General features: G+C 48.6%; 1 protein-coding gene and 1 long non-coding RNA gene across 13 annotated transcripts in view; one reads left to right on the top strand and one right to left on the bottom strand.

The window, feature by feature from the left end:
• Nucleotides 1–13,938, top strand: part of MTMR3 (myotubularin related protein 3) — a 148,086-nt gene extending 134,148 nt beyond the window's left edge. For 6 of the 12 annotated variants that reach the window (XM_060612765.3, XM_060612758.3, XM_060612753.3 and 3 more), the window contains 7 exons: nucleotides 1,180–1,350; nucleotides 2,460–2,605; nucleotides 3,596–5,012; nucleotides 6,162–6,272; nucleotides 6,745–6,833; nucleotides 7,612–7,638; nucleotides 9,532–13,938. In XM_060612765.3, coding sequence (XP_060468748.1) covers nucleotides 1,180–1,350; nucleotides 2,460–2,605; nucleotides 3,596–5,012; nucleotides 6,162–6,272; nucleotides 6,745–6,833; nucleotides 7,612–7,638; nucleotides 9,532–9,703 — 2,133 coding nt within the window. In that variant the 3' untranslated portion in view covers nucleotides 9,704–13,938. The remainder of the gene's footprint in view (nucleotides 1–1,179; nucleotides 1,351–2,459; nucleotides 2,606–3,595; nucleotides 5,013–6,161; nucleotides 6,273–6,744; nucleotides 6,834–7,611; nucleotides 7,639–9,531) is intronic. The other 6 variants (XM_060612763.3, XM_060612760.3, XM_060612759.3 and 3 more) reach the window with 3 other exon arrangements.
• On the bottom strand, nucleotides 10,775–15,998 carry LOC144613886 (uncharacterized). The gene is made up of 2 exons (XR_013551330.2): nucleotides 13,972–15,998; nucleotides 10,775–13,927 (listed from the first exon to the last, which is right to left on the bottom strand). It is a non-coding gene; the product is annotated as an uncharacterized LOC144613886 (long non-coding RNA).
• Nucleotides 15,999–16,013: the final 15 nt, after the last annotated feature.

Genomic DNA, 16,013 nt, shown 5'->3' with positions numbered 1-16,013 from the left:
TTCAGTTGATTCCCAGCACATACTGTCCCTCATTTCTTCCCTGCCTCACTAGCTGGTCTGTCTCCTGTTCTTCCTTATCTCCCCATTGCTGAATGTTGGAATGCTCCAGGGCTTAGCCTCCAAGGTACTTCTGTATCTTATTGCCTCTTGGGGGATTTCATCCAGTCCGATACCTGTAATTACTCTCCATGATTCCCACGTTTATAATAATGTCTTCAGCTTAGATCTCTCCACTAACTCCAGACTCACATATCCAACTATGACTGCTCAGTATCTCCATGTAGATGTCCTAATGGTATTTCAGACTTTTCCTGTTCAAAGCTTGATTCTTGATTTCCATATCTCTCCACCCCCAAATCTGATCTTCCAAGAGGTCTTCCACCTAACCAAGTGGCAACTCAGTCCTTCCATTTATTTAGGGCACAGTTATTTAGTCACAGTTCTTAAAGTGGCCTGCAGAGCAATACTAGCGGTTTCTTGTCTGCATTCATTTCTTACCATTCCCTTCCTTGTGCAGTATCCTTCGGTCACACTGGCCTCCTGTTCCTTGGAAATTGCAAACACACACTCACCTCAAGACGTGCTGGCTATTGCCTCTGCCGGGAGCATTTCCCCCTCAGATACCCACTTGCTCTTTCACTTCCTTCCCCTGCTGCCCTGCATGTGTCCTGTCCTGCTTACCCTGCCTTACTGTGGTCCACAGCATTGGTCACCCCTTCCCCACAACTAGAACCAGCTCCATGAGGGCAGGATAGTTGCTGTCCAGGACCCACAGAAATGTCATTAATGACCTGTTGAGTGAAAAGTTGTTTGGGGTTTTTCAGTTTTCAGTTCAGCCTTGGATTGCACACTGACTTGCTCCTGTACCCAATTTATATGCTCTGTTGCTCTTGAGTGTGGCTGTTAACTTAGAACTTCCAGGTTGACAGGAAGTCCAAAAGGAATGGGTGTGCCGACGATCTGTCTTTGTTTCTTTTGACTCAGGATTGGTGGTGGTTGGGGTTGGCGCTCTGGGATTGGGGGTGTGAAAAGGCAGCTCTTGTGTGGCTTAATGTGATTTCCCCACCCTTAACGAGTATGAATTCTGAGTTCTCAGGGGTGTGGGGGAAGGGTGGCTCAGCAGGGCTAACCTTCCTCCAAAGACTGCGCACCCTATTGCTTGATTCTGGACTCCTACAGGTGAAACTGGTGCAACATACCTATTCCTGCCTATTTGGAACATTCCTGTGCAACAATGCCAAGGAGAGAGGGGAAAAGCATACTCAGGAGCGGACATGTTCCGTGTGGTCGCTGCTTCGGGCAGGCAACAAGGCTTTCAAAAACCTACTGTATTCCTCTCAGTCCGAAGCCGTATGTATCCTTCAGCCCTTCTTCTCTGATCAGAAGAAGGAATTTGGGGATGGTGACATGTGGGAGCCTTTTTCAGTAGTGACTGTTTTCTCAAAGGCATCACTGTTGTCTTTGGGTTGGTTGGTTCCACTTTTTTCCATCTGTCCCTATAAAGGCTTGTTTCCTGGTGCAGCTCTGACCTGCTTCTGGTTTGATTTAATACACATCTCTACTTTGTCACTCTAGACACAAATCTTTTCTGGCACCTCTGTCAGAGCTTACCTTACTCCTAGCATGTTCTGTCTAACAAGTGGAAGAGGCGCTTAAGTTGACCCCTGGACACCCCTCATAGCTCAGAAGGAGCTGCCAAGAGGCCCCCAGCATCCTTCCAGTGTCATCCACTGGATATCCACTGCAGCTCCTGTCTCAGCAGAAAAACGTGTATGACATTAGCATGTGTGTGTGTGATTTTCTGCTCACATGGAAAACTGGCAGGCTCTTTAAGACTTTGTTCCTTAAAGGAACACCTTCTGTTAAGCAGAGGAAAGGAGGCTTGCACATCTGTGTTGATACATGGTAATGTTCCTTTTGTCAGAATGCATCTTAAATTCTAAAGAAGTCAAAAGGAGGCTAATCAGAGGTCATATTGCTTTGCTGGATTGTTAATATGCTTCTCACTACATTTAAACAATCAAAAGATTTAAGCTACCTGCTTCTCTCTTCCCTTCAACTGTGCCTGCTGGGAAAGTAACAATACAGGAAGAAAATTCCCTTCTTTTCACATGATTAGTTTAAGTGATCCTATAAAACAGGTTTGACAGTGTCTTCTGAAGCCACATTTTTGTGCCAGGAAACACAGTCATCATCCAGTGGAATAACTTACTGGATGAGGGGACGAATTGAGCCAATATAAGAGTCATTCATTCAGTAAAGGGAATCCTAAGAAATCATTTATAAGAAATACATTTCTAAAAATCCTTTTAGATTTTCATGCCCACAAGAGGCAAGAAACGCAGATGGTACAAGGCAAGACCTGTTGGGTGTTCTGGCTTGGTGACTCTTTTTGACCCTCATTTCTAAAGACTTGTTAGGAGTTGTTTAAACCTGTATCCCCACTGCTCTCTCCTCAGGTGCTATACCCTGTATGTCACGTGCGTAACCTGATGCTGTGGAGTGCAGTGTACCTGCCCTGCCCATCCCCGTCCACGCCTGTGGACGACAGCTGTGCACCATATCCAGCCCCTGGCACCAGCCCTGATGATCCGCCTCTGAGCCGGTGAGCCCAGGGTTGATGCCAAGACCTCACGTCCTGCGTGGGTGTTATTTCTGTGTTGGGACACATCCAAGGCATGGTCAGAGATCATGACATTGTCTGACTCCACACATCTCTCTTAGATTTCTGAGGTTTTCTCAGGGAAGGTATAGGGTTTCAGGCTACAAGGCCATAAGAGCCTCATTTCCTTGAAGGGCCCTGTCACTACATTGTACTGTTGCATGCACCAAGCAGTTTCTCAGTGTTGGAGCAGATCCTTTGGGTTCCTTGTGACCTTCTGGCTTGAGTTGCAGCCACTGCTCTATGCTCCTGCCTTTCTGCCATGATTTTATCTTCTTGGGCTTGAAAGGCAAATGTCAGATGATGGCAAGTTTGGCTTTGCCACATGAGAAATCACTTTATTGGATTCAGACTGTCAAGTAATAAAATAATTTAAAATATTGTAATAGTAGAAAATCAGCAATGCTTACTTTCCTTTGCTCGCTCTGTTGAGAAACATGGCAATATTGTGAACTTTTTATTTATTAAAAAAATTTTTTTTAATGTTTTATTTTTGAGAGAGACAGAGTGTGAGTGGGGGAGGGGCAGAGAGAGAGGGAGACACAGAATCTGAAGCAGGCTCCAAGCTCTGAGCTGTCAGCACAGAGCCCAACACGGGGCTCAAACCCATGAACCGTGAGATCACGACCTGAGCTGAAGTCAGATGCCCAACCATCTAAGCCACCCAGGTGCCCCAAGCTTTTTTTTTTAAGTTGCATTTGCTGTTAGTTTGTATGTAGGAGCATGGGGTGGGAGGCTGAGAGGAAACTTGCAAACTAGAAGAAGGGCCCATCTAAGGAACTTTGCCTTTCTAGCAGTCTGAGCCTCACTTTAGAGATGCTGTAGCTTCTTAAGTAGCTGCAACAAACCCAGTTATGAAACAACTGTCCGATTGTCTCCTACTTCCTCTGAACAGCCTCAGATTCTCATTTCCCTCAACCTCCTTTTGTTTAGGTTACCAAAGACTAGATCATTTGACAATCTGACCACAGCCTGTGACAACACAGTGCCTCTAGCCAACCGGCGCAGCAGTGACCCGAGCCTGAATGAGAAGTGGCAGGAGCATCGCCGCTCACTGGAATTGAGCAGCCTGGCTGGTCCTGGGGAGGAGCCTCTCGATCCTGACAACCTGGGGAAGCCAACCAAAGTGCTGGGCGGCGCAGAGCTATCTGTTGCAGCTGGAGTGGCCGAGGGGCAGATGGAGAACATTTTGCAAGAGGCCACCAAAGAGGAGAGTGGGATAGAGGAGCCTGCCCATAGAGGGAGCATTGAGATGCGGGAGGTCGAAGAGGAGGCTCTCTTAGGAAAGGAAATCAGGGGGAAGACCCTAGAGGGCTCAACCATTATTCTTCCTCAAGAACCAGAACTGGATGATGCTGCTCTGACAAACCATCCAGGCACTAGCCTTTCTCTGTTCTCACAGGGTATTCCTGAGCAGCAGGGTGGGCTCAGCATTCTCCCCTGTTCTCTCCAGGAGTCTCCCAGGGGAGAATGTACCCACGAGGTCCCTGTGGAACAGCCTCGAATAGGAGCTATCACAGAAGATAGGGAGGAAGCATTTCTTCCAATCCCAGTAGATGTAAAAGTTGGCTATGGTACCTCACAGTCAAGTTCTCTGCTACCCTCCCAAGTCCCATTTGAGGCCACAGGACCAAACACGGACAGTTCAATGGACATGTTAATGGAAGGTCAAGTCAAGTCAGAAAGTGGGCCCGAAGGCCATCATAGACCTTGCCTGGTAAACAGTGGCTGGTTCAGTGGCAAGGACATACTTCCTCAAGCCACGGAGCCGCAGTCTTCAGAGAGGAGCCTAGCTGAGAGGCCCCAAGTGGGATCTGTGGTACATAGGACTTCCCCTGGCAGCACCCATAGCCCCACATGTTCTCCTTGTGCCTTGCCTTTAGCCGAATGTAAAGAGGGGCTTGTGTGCAATGGTGCCCTGGAGACCGAAAATAAGGCTTTAGAGCAGCCCCCAGGGCTTAGCACCCTGCAGAAGCACCCCACCCCCAATGGGCACTGCACCAATGGGGAGGCTGGTAGGAGCAAGGACTCACTGAGCCGCCAGTTGTCTGCCACAAGCTGCAGCTCTGCCCACTTACACTCGAGGAACTTGCACCACAAGTGGCTGCACGGCCACTCGGGGAGGCCGTCTACAACGGGCAGCCCTGACCAGCCTTCCCGCAGCCACCTGGACGACGATGGCATGCCTGTGTATACGGACACTATCCAACAGCGCCTGCGTCAGATTGAGTCAGGCCACCAGCAGGAAGTGGAGACCTTGAAGAAACAGGTGCAGGAGCTGAGGAGTCGCCTGGAGAGCCAGTACCTGACCAGCTCCCTGCGCTTCAATGGGGACTTTGGGGATGAAGTGGTGAGTAGACCATGGTACCTCCATAGCTGCCCAAGGAGAGGGCACACGGAGGCTGGGTGCTCTTTGTGCCTGGTGCCTGGTGATTAGTACAGATTTCCTAAAGAATTGGAAAGGTGCAGAGTAGTCCTTTTGAGAGGCTGGAGATCAGCCTCAGCCATGTGAACGGCAGTCTGCCTGTTCTTTCCCGCCTTTCTTAACTTTCCACGGGTGTCCTGTTTAGACAGAATAAGAGAGTTAGCACTATGTGGTTGGTCAGATCTCTTTGGAGAGAGGATCATGTTGTAAGAAAGGACACGAACTCTTGGGTAGGATGACGTTAGTATGGCAATGGCAGATATTCCTGTCAAATTGTAGTGCCTGTTCTAAACACCCCAGTAGCTAGTAAACTGGGAGCCTCCCCCCAAACCACGCCCCCACCCCAGACATGGGCTGTAGCTGTGAAGGTTTCGTTTAACAAATATTTCTACCTGCCTTCTGGCAGGTGATGGATGGCAAGTAGAAATGGGGAGAAGTATTGGTGTTGGCACTGTCCAGGAGTTAGCACTGATGAGGCCTGGTGACTGGAAGTGGGGCTCTGTGAGGGGAGGTTCTCAGGGAGGTGCTCTCCTTACTTGCTGGGTCTGACTTGTGTTCACATACATGCGTGAGCCTGGCTCTGAAGCAGTCAGCGTACATTAAAGGCGGGCTCATCCAATGACTTTCAGTTTAAACAGACTTCTCCGTTTTTCCTTCATACTAATGATGATTTCTCATTTTCCCAAAGAGTCCTTCAGAGAAAGGAGGACATGCCCAAAGCACTCAGTTTCAACACGTAGATGTAAGTGGCAGGGTTGGATTAACAGACTCATTGGAGCAGCTCACAGAGTTCACACTCCATCCTGGTCACTTCTTCCTGGAACCCAGGGCCCATCTGTGCACTGCAGAGTCACTGCACACAGCCTTAGATCTGTGTATCTGTCTTCCACCTGAGTTCAGGCCTGTCTCTCTGCACCTGCTCAACCCATTTCTTGGTGGCTGATGCACCACAGATCTGGCAGCCCTAACACTCAGGCCCACCCGAAGTCCCCGGTGCTCCCTTCTTTTCCAAGCCCTTTCTTCTTCTGGGAGGAGCCAGGTTCATTCTGTTCAGCTGTGTTTGTTTGCCAACAGACTTCAATCCCCGACTCGGAAAGCAATCTGGATCAGAACTGTTTGTCTCGCTGCAGCACAGAGATTTTCTCTGAAGCCAGCTGGGAGCAGGTGGATAAACAGGACACGGAGGTACAGGCTCAGCCCCTGTTCTGAGTGCCGTCCATGCAACTGTTTTATGGTTTTTCTCCACCCCTATCCCTGTCCCATGCCCCTGGCCAAGGAACGACCTCATAGCACGCTTAGCCTTGAGCCTCTGTGAATCTCAGCGCCTGTGAATCTCCATCAAGCCTAGAATTTCTGAGCCAGGGAGACTCAGCAAGGTGGTCCTCTCTCATTGCCTCTGTGGACTGGAGCCTTGCCAGCTCTCATAGTGACCCAGGGTGTTTGCTGCTGCCTGATACTTTATCTCAGGGGAGTTTGGAGTCCCCTCTAGGGAAACGATTTGGACGCCTTTCTTGTACTGCTGACATCAGACCTGCTGGGCTGGTGCCACCAGAGCCAGTATGGTTCTTGTGACTCTTGCTGCCCCCAGCATGGCTCTTGCCGGCTCCAGCTGGATGGCCCATCTCCCGTCACTAACCTGGCCCCATCTGTTTTACAGATGACCCGTTGGCTCCCTGACCACCTGGCCGCCCACTGCTACGCGTGCGACAGCGCCTTCTGGCTCGCCAGCAGGAAGCACCACTGCAGGTGCCGTTGGGGGGTGTGGTGGGTGGGCCAGGGTGTGGAGGCTACATTTTGGCCCTCAGTGCCTGCAGCTTGGAGAGGTGCAGGGATCTGGCTGGCAGTGTTCATCTGAGGCAGACCCTGGGGTCTACAGGACGCCAGCTCATCTTTTGTGCCTCTGAGATTGGTGTTTGCATTTGGGGTCTTATTTCCAGTTCAGAGTGATCATGATAAAATTTTGAAATGTGCAAATGATGTCCCCTTTTGCTTTGCTTCCTGGATTAGCAGAGCAACAGCCACCACCCAAACTACCATTTCTTATTCCTAGAATACAATTTCTTCCTATTCAACATGGCTGCTATTGGCAAAAACAGTTTTCCTGCTGTGGGCAGGGAACTTCATTTGCCTACTCCTTACCTTGCTCCCTGACCCCAAACTTGTTTTCCTTGTGCCAGTAGTGATGAGACCTAGCTGTGGGGACTAGTGGGGACAGCTGAGGACACAGTGTTCAATCCTTAAGGCTCCTGACTTTCTTTCTTTCTTCTTGGTTGGGGTAGTTAGTTGCTAGGGATGTTTTGCCCCAACTGGGGTGGTAGCTGACTGGAGGATGTTCAGTGTTCTTGGGATAGGATGTTTATCTGAATCCTGACATAGTTCACCCACATAAGTGAACCCAGGTAGAAAATGGAACCACTTCTTTGTCTAGAAATGATGCTTCTAGGACTGTGTATCTCCCCACCCTGTGCCCCAAGCCCGAATGACTTTGGTTGGCTTCTCTGAGCTCTCTTTCCCCTCCTTGCAGGGACACTGAACGTGTTGATCAAACGTGGTGAGCATTTACAACAACCTGTCTGTGATGTCTACACATCTACAATAACTTCTCCACACTAACACTGCCATTTCCCCCTCTCTGCACTCATTGGGATAAAGCCGGGGGCTGGGAGTGCAGGCAGACAGGTGGGATTGGGGGGAATCCAAAGCAGCTGACTGAGGAGACTATGAGGGCCAAGTCAGGCTGCAGTCATGCACTCTCTTTTTGCCCACACAGGTCAACCGAGCCATCTTGCTTGTGACTGAGAAGCAGTGCCTCAGCTGGGGCTGGTCTTGTGGAGTAGCCAGTTGGGCTTTCAGAGCTATTTCCTTTGGGTTAGTCATTGAGTGGAATGCTAGAATGATGCTTCATGACCTCCAAGTCAGACAGCATTGCTGCTTGCTTTTTAAAAAGAGAGTGAGACTGAACAGAGGTGGTCTTCCCAGAGAACTGTTTTAGCATGGAAGGCTTTAGTGGGAGGTTCCACTTAGGGTCTGTTAGGATCCCCTGAAAGAAACCAGATAGAAAAGCTTAACTGATGAAATTCATGTCAGGATGAACTCCAACAGGTATGATAAATAAATGTAGATGTTCAGAAATAGATTTAGGTAGTTTTTTTGTGTAACCACAGGTTCTTGCTGACTCATGTTTTTCAGAAACGTGAGTGCTTACTGTGTTCTAGAAGATGAAGTTGTGTGTGTTTGTTTTGGTTCTCTGTCCTTCCATTGCCCCATGTATAGCCTTCTCCTTTTGTGGTTTTTTGTTTGTTTGTTTTTGGTCTGCAAAGGGTATTTAGTATTTTCTCCTCTGTGTCCAGGTGGTCCTTAATCCAGCAGTGGGTTTGCATTCTGAGGAGCATAAATGAAAAGGTAGTGAGTGATGCTGGCCGAGGAGGAGGAGGATTTCCCTTCAGCTGTTTTCCCCAAGTCTTTGGTGGGCGACTTAAGGCTCCTTGAAGTCTCCCGTTCTTGGTTTTATTGAGATTGATTTGTACTTAAGTTCCTAGCAGAGTGGGGTTGTAAGGTGGGCAGAAACTCATCCTCTGCCAGTCCCTTTCCTCTTAGCTGTGAAGGGTAGCTGTTTGGATGTGCACCTGTGCTGCACAGGCACATCAGAGCTGGGCTTTCAAGTGGAGGAGGAGAGAGGGGCCTGGGTACAGTCAGGCCTTTGGGTGGAGCTCTGATATTCCCTGGAGATGCACGGAGGCAGGGGAGTGAGCCATAATTGACTGACACCTATCTAATAAGGGGGGTGTTTGTGCACGTGTGTTCATCTGTGCTCTTGTCCTTTCACCCTGAGCATGCGTCACTGGTTGCTTGTCTTCTGGCTTTGCATGCTGGCAGCAGGGCAGTCCTTGGTGACAATAGTCTATTCTCCATGACTCTGCCTCCGAGCCTCTGGAGGAGTAGCCCGTTGGGCAAGGCTCCTCACTCCCCGGCTGGGCTTGGTAGTTTGTCTCCTCTGAGGGGCTCGGAGGTAGTTCCATTGGACTCTGGCCTCTCTGTGACCACAAGTTACACAAAGGCCATTGCCCAGGTGGGTGTGGCCAAGTGGGTTTTCTGGGCCAGAACTTACCCAGTGAGCTAGCAGCTACTCCTGCCCTGGGCCCTTTTGTTCTCATGGATCTCTCTTGAACATCTTCCTGTGCACCTGGTAATCTTGAGCCATAATGGTGAGGCAGCCAACTGTCCTTGGCCCTAAAGTCACAGTGGTGTGCGACTATGCTAGGTAGGGATCCCCCCCTCTCTGCTTGGCTTGTTCCTGGGCTAGACAAATGAACAGTTCATTGTTGGAGGAGTCTCTAGCACATCCGAAGGACGTACAACAAAGTCCTGTCTTCTGAAGTTGGTTTCCCTACACCATATCTGCTACTGAAACTAACATTGTTTTGTTTCTTCTTCTCATCTCAAGGAATTGTGGGAATGTGTTCTGCTCCAGTTGTTGTAATCAGAAGGTTCCAGTTCCCAGCCAGCAGCTCTTTGAACCCAGTCGAGTGTGCAAGTCTTGCTATAGCAGCCTACATCCCACAAGCTCCAGCATTGACCTTGAACTGGATAAGCCCATTGCTGCCACTTCAAACTGAAGCTCAGTGACCTGGGGCGGGCAGAGGCCAAGCTGCTGTTCCTCTGACAGGCCCACAGCCTGGGCAGACCGAGAGGCCCGTGCACTTTGGAATGGGGGCATGAAACCACCTGTGCAGAGTGACAGAAATTTGGGATGTACCACTGGACTGTAGATTGATTTTTATTTCCTGTTTTGTTTTTTTCCCTCTCCCTTTTCCATCCTTCCTCTGCTTCCAAGAAAGAAAGTCTGCTGGTTGTCTTAAAAAAAAAAAAAAAAAAAAAAAAAAAAAAAATTTTTTTTTTTTTTTAAATGGAAGACCAGAGGTTGCCAGCCCTCTGTGACTGTTGAGCCACCTGTTGTCCCATGATGCTGAGGGTTGGCTTGGTTCCTCAGGACGGAGAGAGGCTGGTCAGAGTCAGGAGTGGAGGCCTGAGCTAGTGGGGAAGAAAGCTGGGGCTGTTGTTTGTGACCATTCCTTGTGCCATTGTCACATCAGAGCTGATTGGAAAAACCTGTGCTGCTGAGGAGGCTGAAGCATCTTCCTAACAGACTGTCCCAAGTGCCCTCTGCCTCCTCACAGGAGCCGGGCCAGTTCCACCTCACAGATAAATGGGATTGGCATTTGGAGGGAGGGGCACATAATAAAACGTAACCCTTCTGAGCCTCGCTTTGGGGAAGGAAGGTGTTTGTTGTCCTGAGGCAAGCGAGAGGGCCTGGGAATCGGGGTGGCCAGCATTGTTCTCTCTCTCATGGGATTCTGTTTTTAACTCGACCCAGATGGTTTAGGGTTCCCTTCGCTGTCATGAGTATGCCTCCCTCAGCCAGGCTGTGTAGTGCTTCCCACCCTCAGGCATAGGAGTACAGACTGGCCAGAGTGCAGTGGTCCTGCTGCCATGGCCAAGGCCAAAGCCTTCCCTGAGCCCGGGTGCACCTAGAAGCCCCTGCCGGGGCCTGGTCCCCCAAAACAATCTCTTTTCCTTGACCAGCACAGGGAAATCCAGACTCAGGGTTCCAAAAATTTCCCATTCCCAAACCAAACAAATCATGGATCTCCTCCTTAAGGGGTAGAATCAGCTTTTCAGAGTGCAAGCATCTGGAAAAGGGAGTATGTCCCATACAATCAGCCTTCCTTCTCCTTCCCTTCCTGGGGCAGTGGGAAGGCCCTAGCAGTCCCCCTGCCCTGTTCCTGTGCTGCTGGCCAGCAGTGAGGGGCCACTTGGTGACTCTGCAGGGTTCTTTAGAGAAGTGACACAGCCTGTAGGAGATTTGGGGTACCTTTCCTCAGTAAGCTTTGATGTGGTCCAAAAAGAGCCTTAAATCAAGAATATTTGTGGTAGAGGTGAGTGTGGGGAAGGGTGGAGAGGAGTTTATAGGTTTGTGCTTTGTAATCTTGGCATCCATGTTTTGTGCCTGCCCTCCCTCTCAAGGGAGGGGCCATGCTTGGCTCTGCTAAAAGCTGCTAAGTGGTAATGGCGGATTGTGGTGAGTGGGTGGGGGTGAGGCCAGGGAACTCTTTTACCCTCTGGAAGCAATTCCCTGGCCAAGGGAAGTTGTCTCAGGAAGGTGGCTCCTGTGTGTGCCTCTGTGTGGTTAAGACGTGGCCCAGAGCCTTCCTTGGAGCTGTCAGTCCAGGCAAAGCCAAGAGCATCTGAGCACGTCCCTGACTTCCCAGTTGCAGCAGGTTGCTCGCTCGGAGTTTGAATTCAGTGAAACAGGGTGTAGTTCTTCTCCGCACTCTGTGTGGTCTGGCCTTGCAGGTAGGGAGAAGTCAGTCTAATTGAGATTGTGCAGTTCTAGTGACAGGTGCCAAGAGGTTATGATACGGGTTTCTTGGGTCTGATGTACAGTGTGAATAAATGCTTGCAGCTCTTAGCCCTTTTCGATCAATGAAGCACTTTTTTATTAATATTTTTCTTTGTATGTAAAGGAGGAACCGTAACTCTCCGTAGCTGTACATATAACCCTTTTCTCCTAAAGAGGAGTCAGTCAGCGCTCCTATATTTTTCATTTTTTTGTCAAAGCAAGAAGTAAATACTTTAGAACTGTTAAATATATAAATAAAGTGAATAAAGTTTAGTGTTCCGCATGGTAGCATTTGCTAACACGTTCCAATTCTTTGCCCTGTGATTTATTCCCTCTTCATCCCTTTTCCTTCTTAAACAGCAGCAATCGGAGGTGCTGCCGGGAAACTGAACTTTGGCGAAGGAAAACTACAGGTTTCTGTTCTACTCTGGACCTTTGGAAGGAGCCGCAGCACAATGCCCATGCACTGAAATGCATTTCCTTGATGGTTTTGTCCCTAACATCTCCAAAACTAAGAAGGCAAAGCAGTTGGGCATCTTAACACCAGGGGTTCTTTCTCATCTGGAGAAGTGAGCATCAATAGTAAATAAAACTACCTCTGGTCTCTAGGCTCTTCTCCCCACGTGCGCCCCTCCCCCCGCTGTCACTGCTGATGATTGATGGATCGCAGGGCAGCCTGTGCTCTGGCTCCTTAACCCCACCACACCCGGGGAGCACCAGCTGCACCTGCAGCAGTGGTTAAGCACAGAGCCCTGCATGCAGTGGAGTGTGGAAGACTTGGGGCAGGGGGAGGTGGCTGGAAATACTTCTGTCTGTTCTTGGATGAGAGCATATGGGAGAGCAGAGAGCCCTTGGGGGGCAGAAGCTGAAACGGATGTGATTGGATTATGTGCCTACTGTAGGTCCCCTTCCTCCCTCCGTAGAGAGGGCTGAACTTCTCTTTAGATCTGCAACCCGCCAAGCAAGACCCTAGCATCTAGTCCCTTCTTGACTAGTTCTTGCTCTTCACAGAGGTGGATTTTCTTTCTCCTGCATCACCACGGGGCATTCTTCCCATCCCACAGGTCTGTGGGAGAGCTACAGTAAGCAGTTCCTCCCTAGGGAAGGTGGGTATGATTAGTGCCCAGCTCTGGGCCTCCCTGAGGGCCTCCACTCTGGGGCAGGCTTTCCAGGGTCACTTTCTGGATGTATTCTCTGCCTAAAGTACATGAACACGAAGTATATAAACAGCTCAAATGATACTAGTCTGAAAGCTGAGAGTGTCATCCAGCGGGTGTTTGAGAATTAGCCTGCTCTCTGGAAGGAGAAGGTGCCACTTCAGCTGCTATCGGGAGGGCCATATTCAGACTGTAAAAATGAGTGTGTCCTAGCCAATGTCTGTCCACACACAGCTCCTGTTTCTAATCTCTAAGGGTTCAGCCCTCTGCCAGTTAAAACACTAGCAGAACCTAGCAAGGCTGTCAGGGGCCCATAGATGTGGAGCTGCTGGGGGTGGGAGGATGAAGAGTCAGCGTGCTGAGAAGACCTGCACAGTGTGCATCTCAGGCAAGGAAGTGACGTGGGAGATGGCCAGGTGCTGACAGAGGTGGTTTTCCAAGGGCAAGGCTGGCTTTCTGAGGCCCCCACATGGAGGAATTTGGTGTGAAGCAATGGGGGACTAAACAGTGATCTTGAGCTGCCAGGATGTCCTCCTCCGAACTTTCTTATCCTGGCATTTTCTCAGTTTTCCCCTTCTTTCCAGACTCTGGCCTTAATCTCAGTCCAAAAGATGATAGGGCTGCCTTAATCCACTGGGATTTTCTAGTGAGGATGTACAGAAAAATTTTTCTTTACTTTGCTATTATGTTCACTATTCATTTCTATGTTAGCAAAGTATATTCTAAGACTTAAAAAGCTGTGGCAGATTTGACAGACAATGAACAAAATGGTGCCAGAAGACCTGTTAAAGAATATCCAGCTATTAAAAAATGCTGAAATGGGAATCGAGGGTACACCCTAGAATAAGATTACAGGCTATTGAAATGGCCGATAGACTTTAGCTGCTGTGCATGAGGCTGGGAGATTCTGTGTTTGCTGAAGTTGTTAACTCTAGCCCTGACCTCTACTGATCTTTTAAGCATGAGGGCGGATTTGAAGGTGCTGTTGCAGGAATTCATTTAGCTAGTGCCCGTTCAAGTGATCTGACCCACGGGCTGCACCTGTATCCAATTGAATTTGGTGAGGATAGGCTAACAGCAGTTGAAAATGAGCCCTAGGTTGTGGAGCAGTGACTGACTCTCCGTTTGCAGTTTTGAGTGACATGGCAGGAATCCTAGGATTTAATTTCTAGTCACATTTTCTAAGAACATTTGTCCTAAGTTGAGGTTACTGACAAGGTATCGTGAGGGCCGGCCTAGAATGTTTGAGACGCTTCTAGCTGTAAGAGGTGACCCTCCTAAGCCTTTGATTCTTTTTTTTTTTTTTTTTTTTTTATTTTTTTTAAGCCTTTGATTCTTAAAACACAAGGTCCGCTGTCTCCAGCACATAACCACACTGACACTTTGTTCCTCTCCTCTGTATGCAGTTCACCATCTGCACATTTTGCACAGGTACCAGCTGCCTCCCCGGTGGAACAGGCCTCTTCTAAGCTAGGCCCACGTTCAGAGGCATGAGGGGAAGGACCCTCCCAGCCCCCAACAGGAATCACAAGGTTTTTGCTATTGTATTTTATTTACCACTTCCGTCTTTTCTCTCCCGCCCAATTTGGGTCACCTTTTCTTACAGTGCTCCTGGCAGTTGCATTTAATTGTATTTCCAGTGAAATTTGTTTTGCATTGGCATTTAAAATGGGCCTTTAACTGCTTCCTGATTGGTTCATACATCTTTTTTTTTTTATGCAAACGTAACCTGTGAGGCTCGGATGCTGTTTAAGAAATGTGCTGTGTGTTGCTGCAGACAGTAGTGCTTGCCTATTGTAACTGTTGATTTTGCTGTAGCCTCAGTGACCATGTAAACGAAATAAATTTGTCATTTTCACCCACAAACGGTTGTTCAGCCCCTGGATTCCGGCTGCCACTGTGGTTCTCTAGTCAGTGCTATGACCAGTGTATTAGGTGCTGGGGATGAGTCAACTAGGCCCCTTAGTTGGTCCAGGAGAGGAGGGAGGGGCCTGGCCAGGAAGGGACAGCAGGGGTCAGCGTTTGTGTTTTGGAGGTAAGGGACTTGAAATCCTGACATTTACAGGTGGAAGGGGCCTTATAGATCATGTAGTTTTGTGGTTTTTGCACTGTTTTGTGGGGAGGGAGCCCCCAGGCCCATTCAAGTATTAGACTTACAAGTAAGATATGATTTGAAGAAAGGTTTTGGTGCTTAAAATAAAAGTCTGAAAGTGATCGATTTAATTCAAAGTCCTGGTTTTTTCATTGAGGGAAAGTGACCCTCAGGGAGTGGTAAAGACTGAAGGTTGTCAATGAATTAACAACAAAATCTGAATAGGAAACCTTGCCTGACTCCACCTCCACCACCTTCCAGTGCTCTTGGGCTTCCAGAAGACAGCCTTAGATAGCTATTTTAACCTGCTTATCTTTGAGCTAGCCAAGCCAAAAATCTCACAGAAGAGCTTAGTAGTTGATACCAAAAGGCTTAAAACTGGGAGCCTTCTACTCCCTCCTAACCAAAATTAAAAGGTTTTGGTATTATAATCATTGCTTTTGTTTTTAACCTTCCAAATATATAACAGTAGCCTGAACTAAGTAGTGACATTGTCTTAAATTAGTGGGATGGAGGAGGGGTGCCTTTTTACTACTGCAAATGGGTTAGTTGTGAACGGTCTCAGCCTCCAATTTATTTCTGACTTTGTAGGATACAGGAAAAAAATCCTTACTGTAAATAGGTAAGTGGCTGCAAATGGTAATAGTCACAGCTTGCCTGCAATCTCTGGTTATTGACAAAAGTGAAGTAGATGCTTGAAAAAAAGGATTAATAGGGGAGAATATTCAATACCTGCTTTCAATCCTTATCCTCCATAGATTAGTAAGAAACACCCAACGATTATAAATAAGCACTCAAGTTATTCTACAGTGAGAGCCACTAGCATTGAGTTGCAGCTGGGCATGGTGATCCAGGTACCAGGCTAGCACCCTCTGCATCGCTGACCTAGGAGAAGCCTACACAGAGGCAGCTACAGACACCTTATTGTGAGGTCTCAGGCAGTCTAAGCTAATGTGTTTTATCGTTGGGTGTACATATTAGAGATGATTTTTAATATTTAATATGATCTTTGAAGTGTTTTCAGGGATCCCCTGAAGCACAGCCACAAGAGCCAGTTTCAAAACCACTAGTTTGGTGGAGAGAACCTGGGTTTGGAATCCCAGGCCCGCAGCACCAGCTGAGACGCCGGTGGGTGGGTGAGGAACTGAGCATTTCCTCATCTAGAGCAGAGCACTTGCCAGAAGAGGAGGTTGAAGGTGGGTGTTAAGTAAATGTTCCCCTCCCCACTGTTCATGAGATGAGATGGCATTTCTGTCTCTGGCTTTTGGCAGCTGGCA

The sequence above is a fragment of the Panthera onca genome, chromosome D3 (genome assembly GCF_046562875.1).
Source record: "Panthera onca isolate mPanOnc1 chromosome D3, mPanOnc1 haplotype 2, whole genome shotgun sequence".
NCBI classification, from domain to species: domain Eukaryota; kingdom Metazoa; phylum Chordata; class Mammalia; order Carnivora; family Felidae; genus Panthera; species Panthera onca.
Note: the sequence above shows the minus strand (reverse complement) of the source record. Positions and strands in the feature narration are given on the sequence as shown.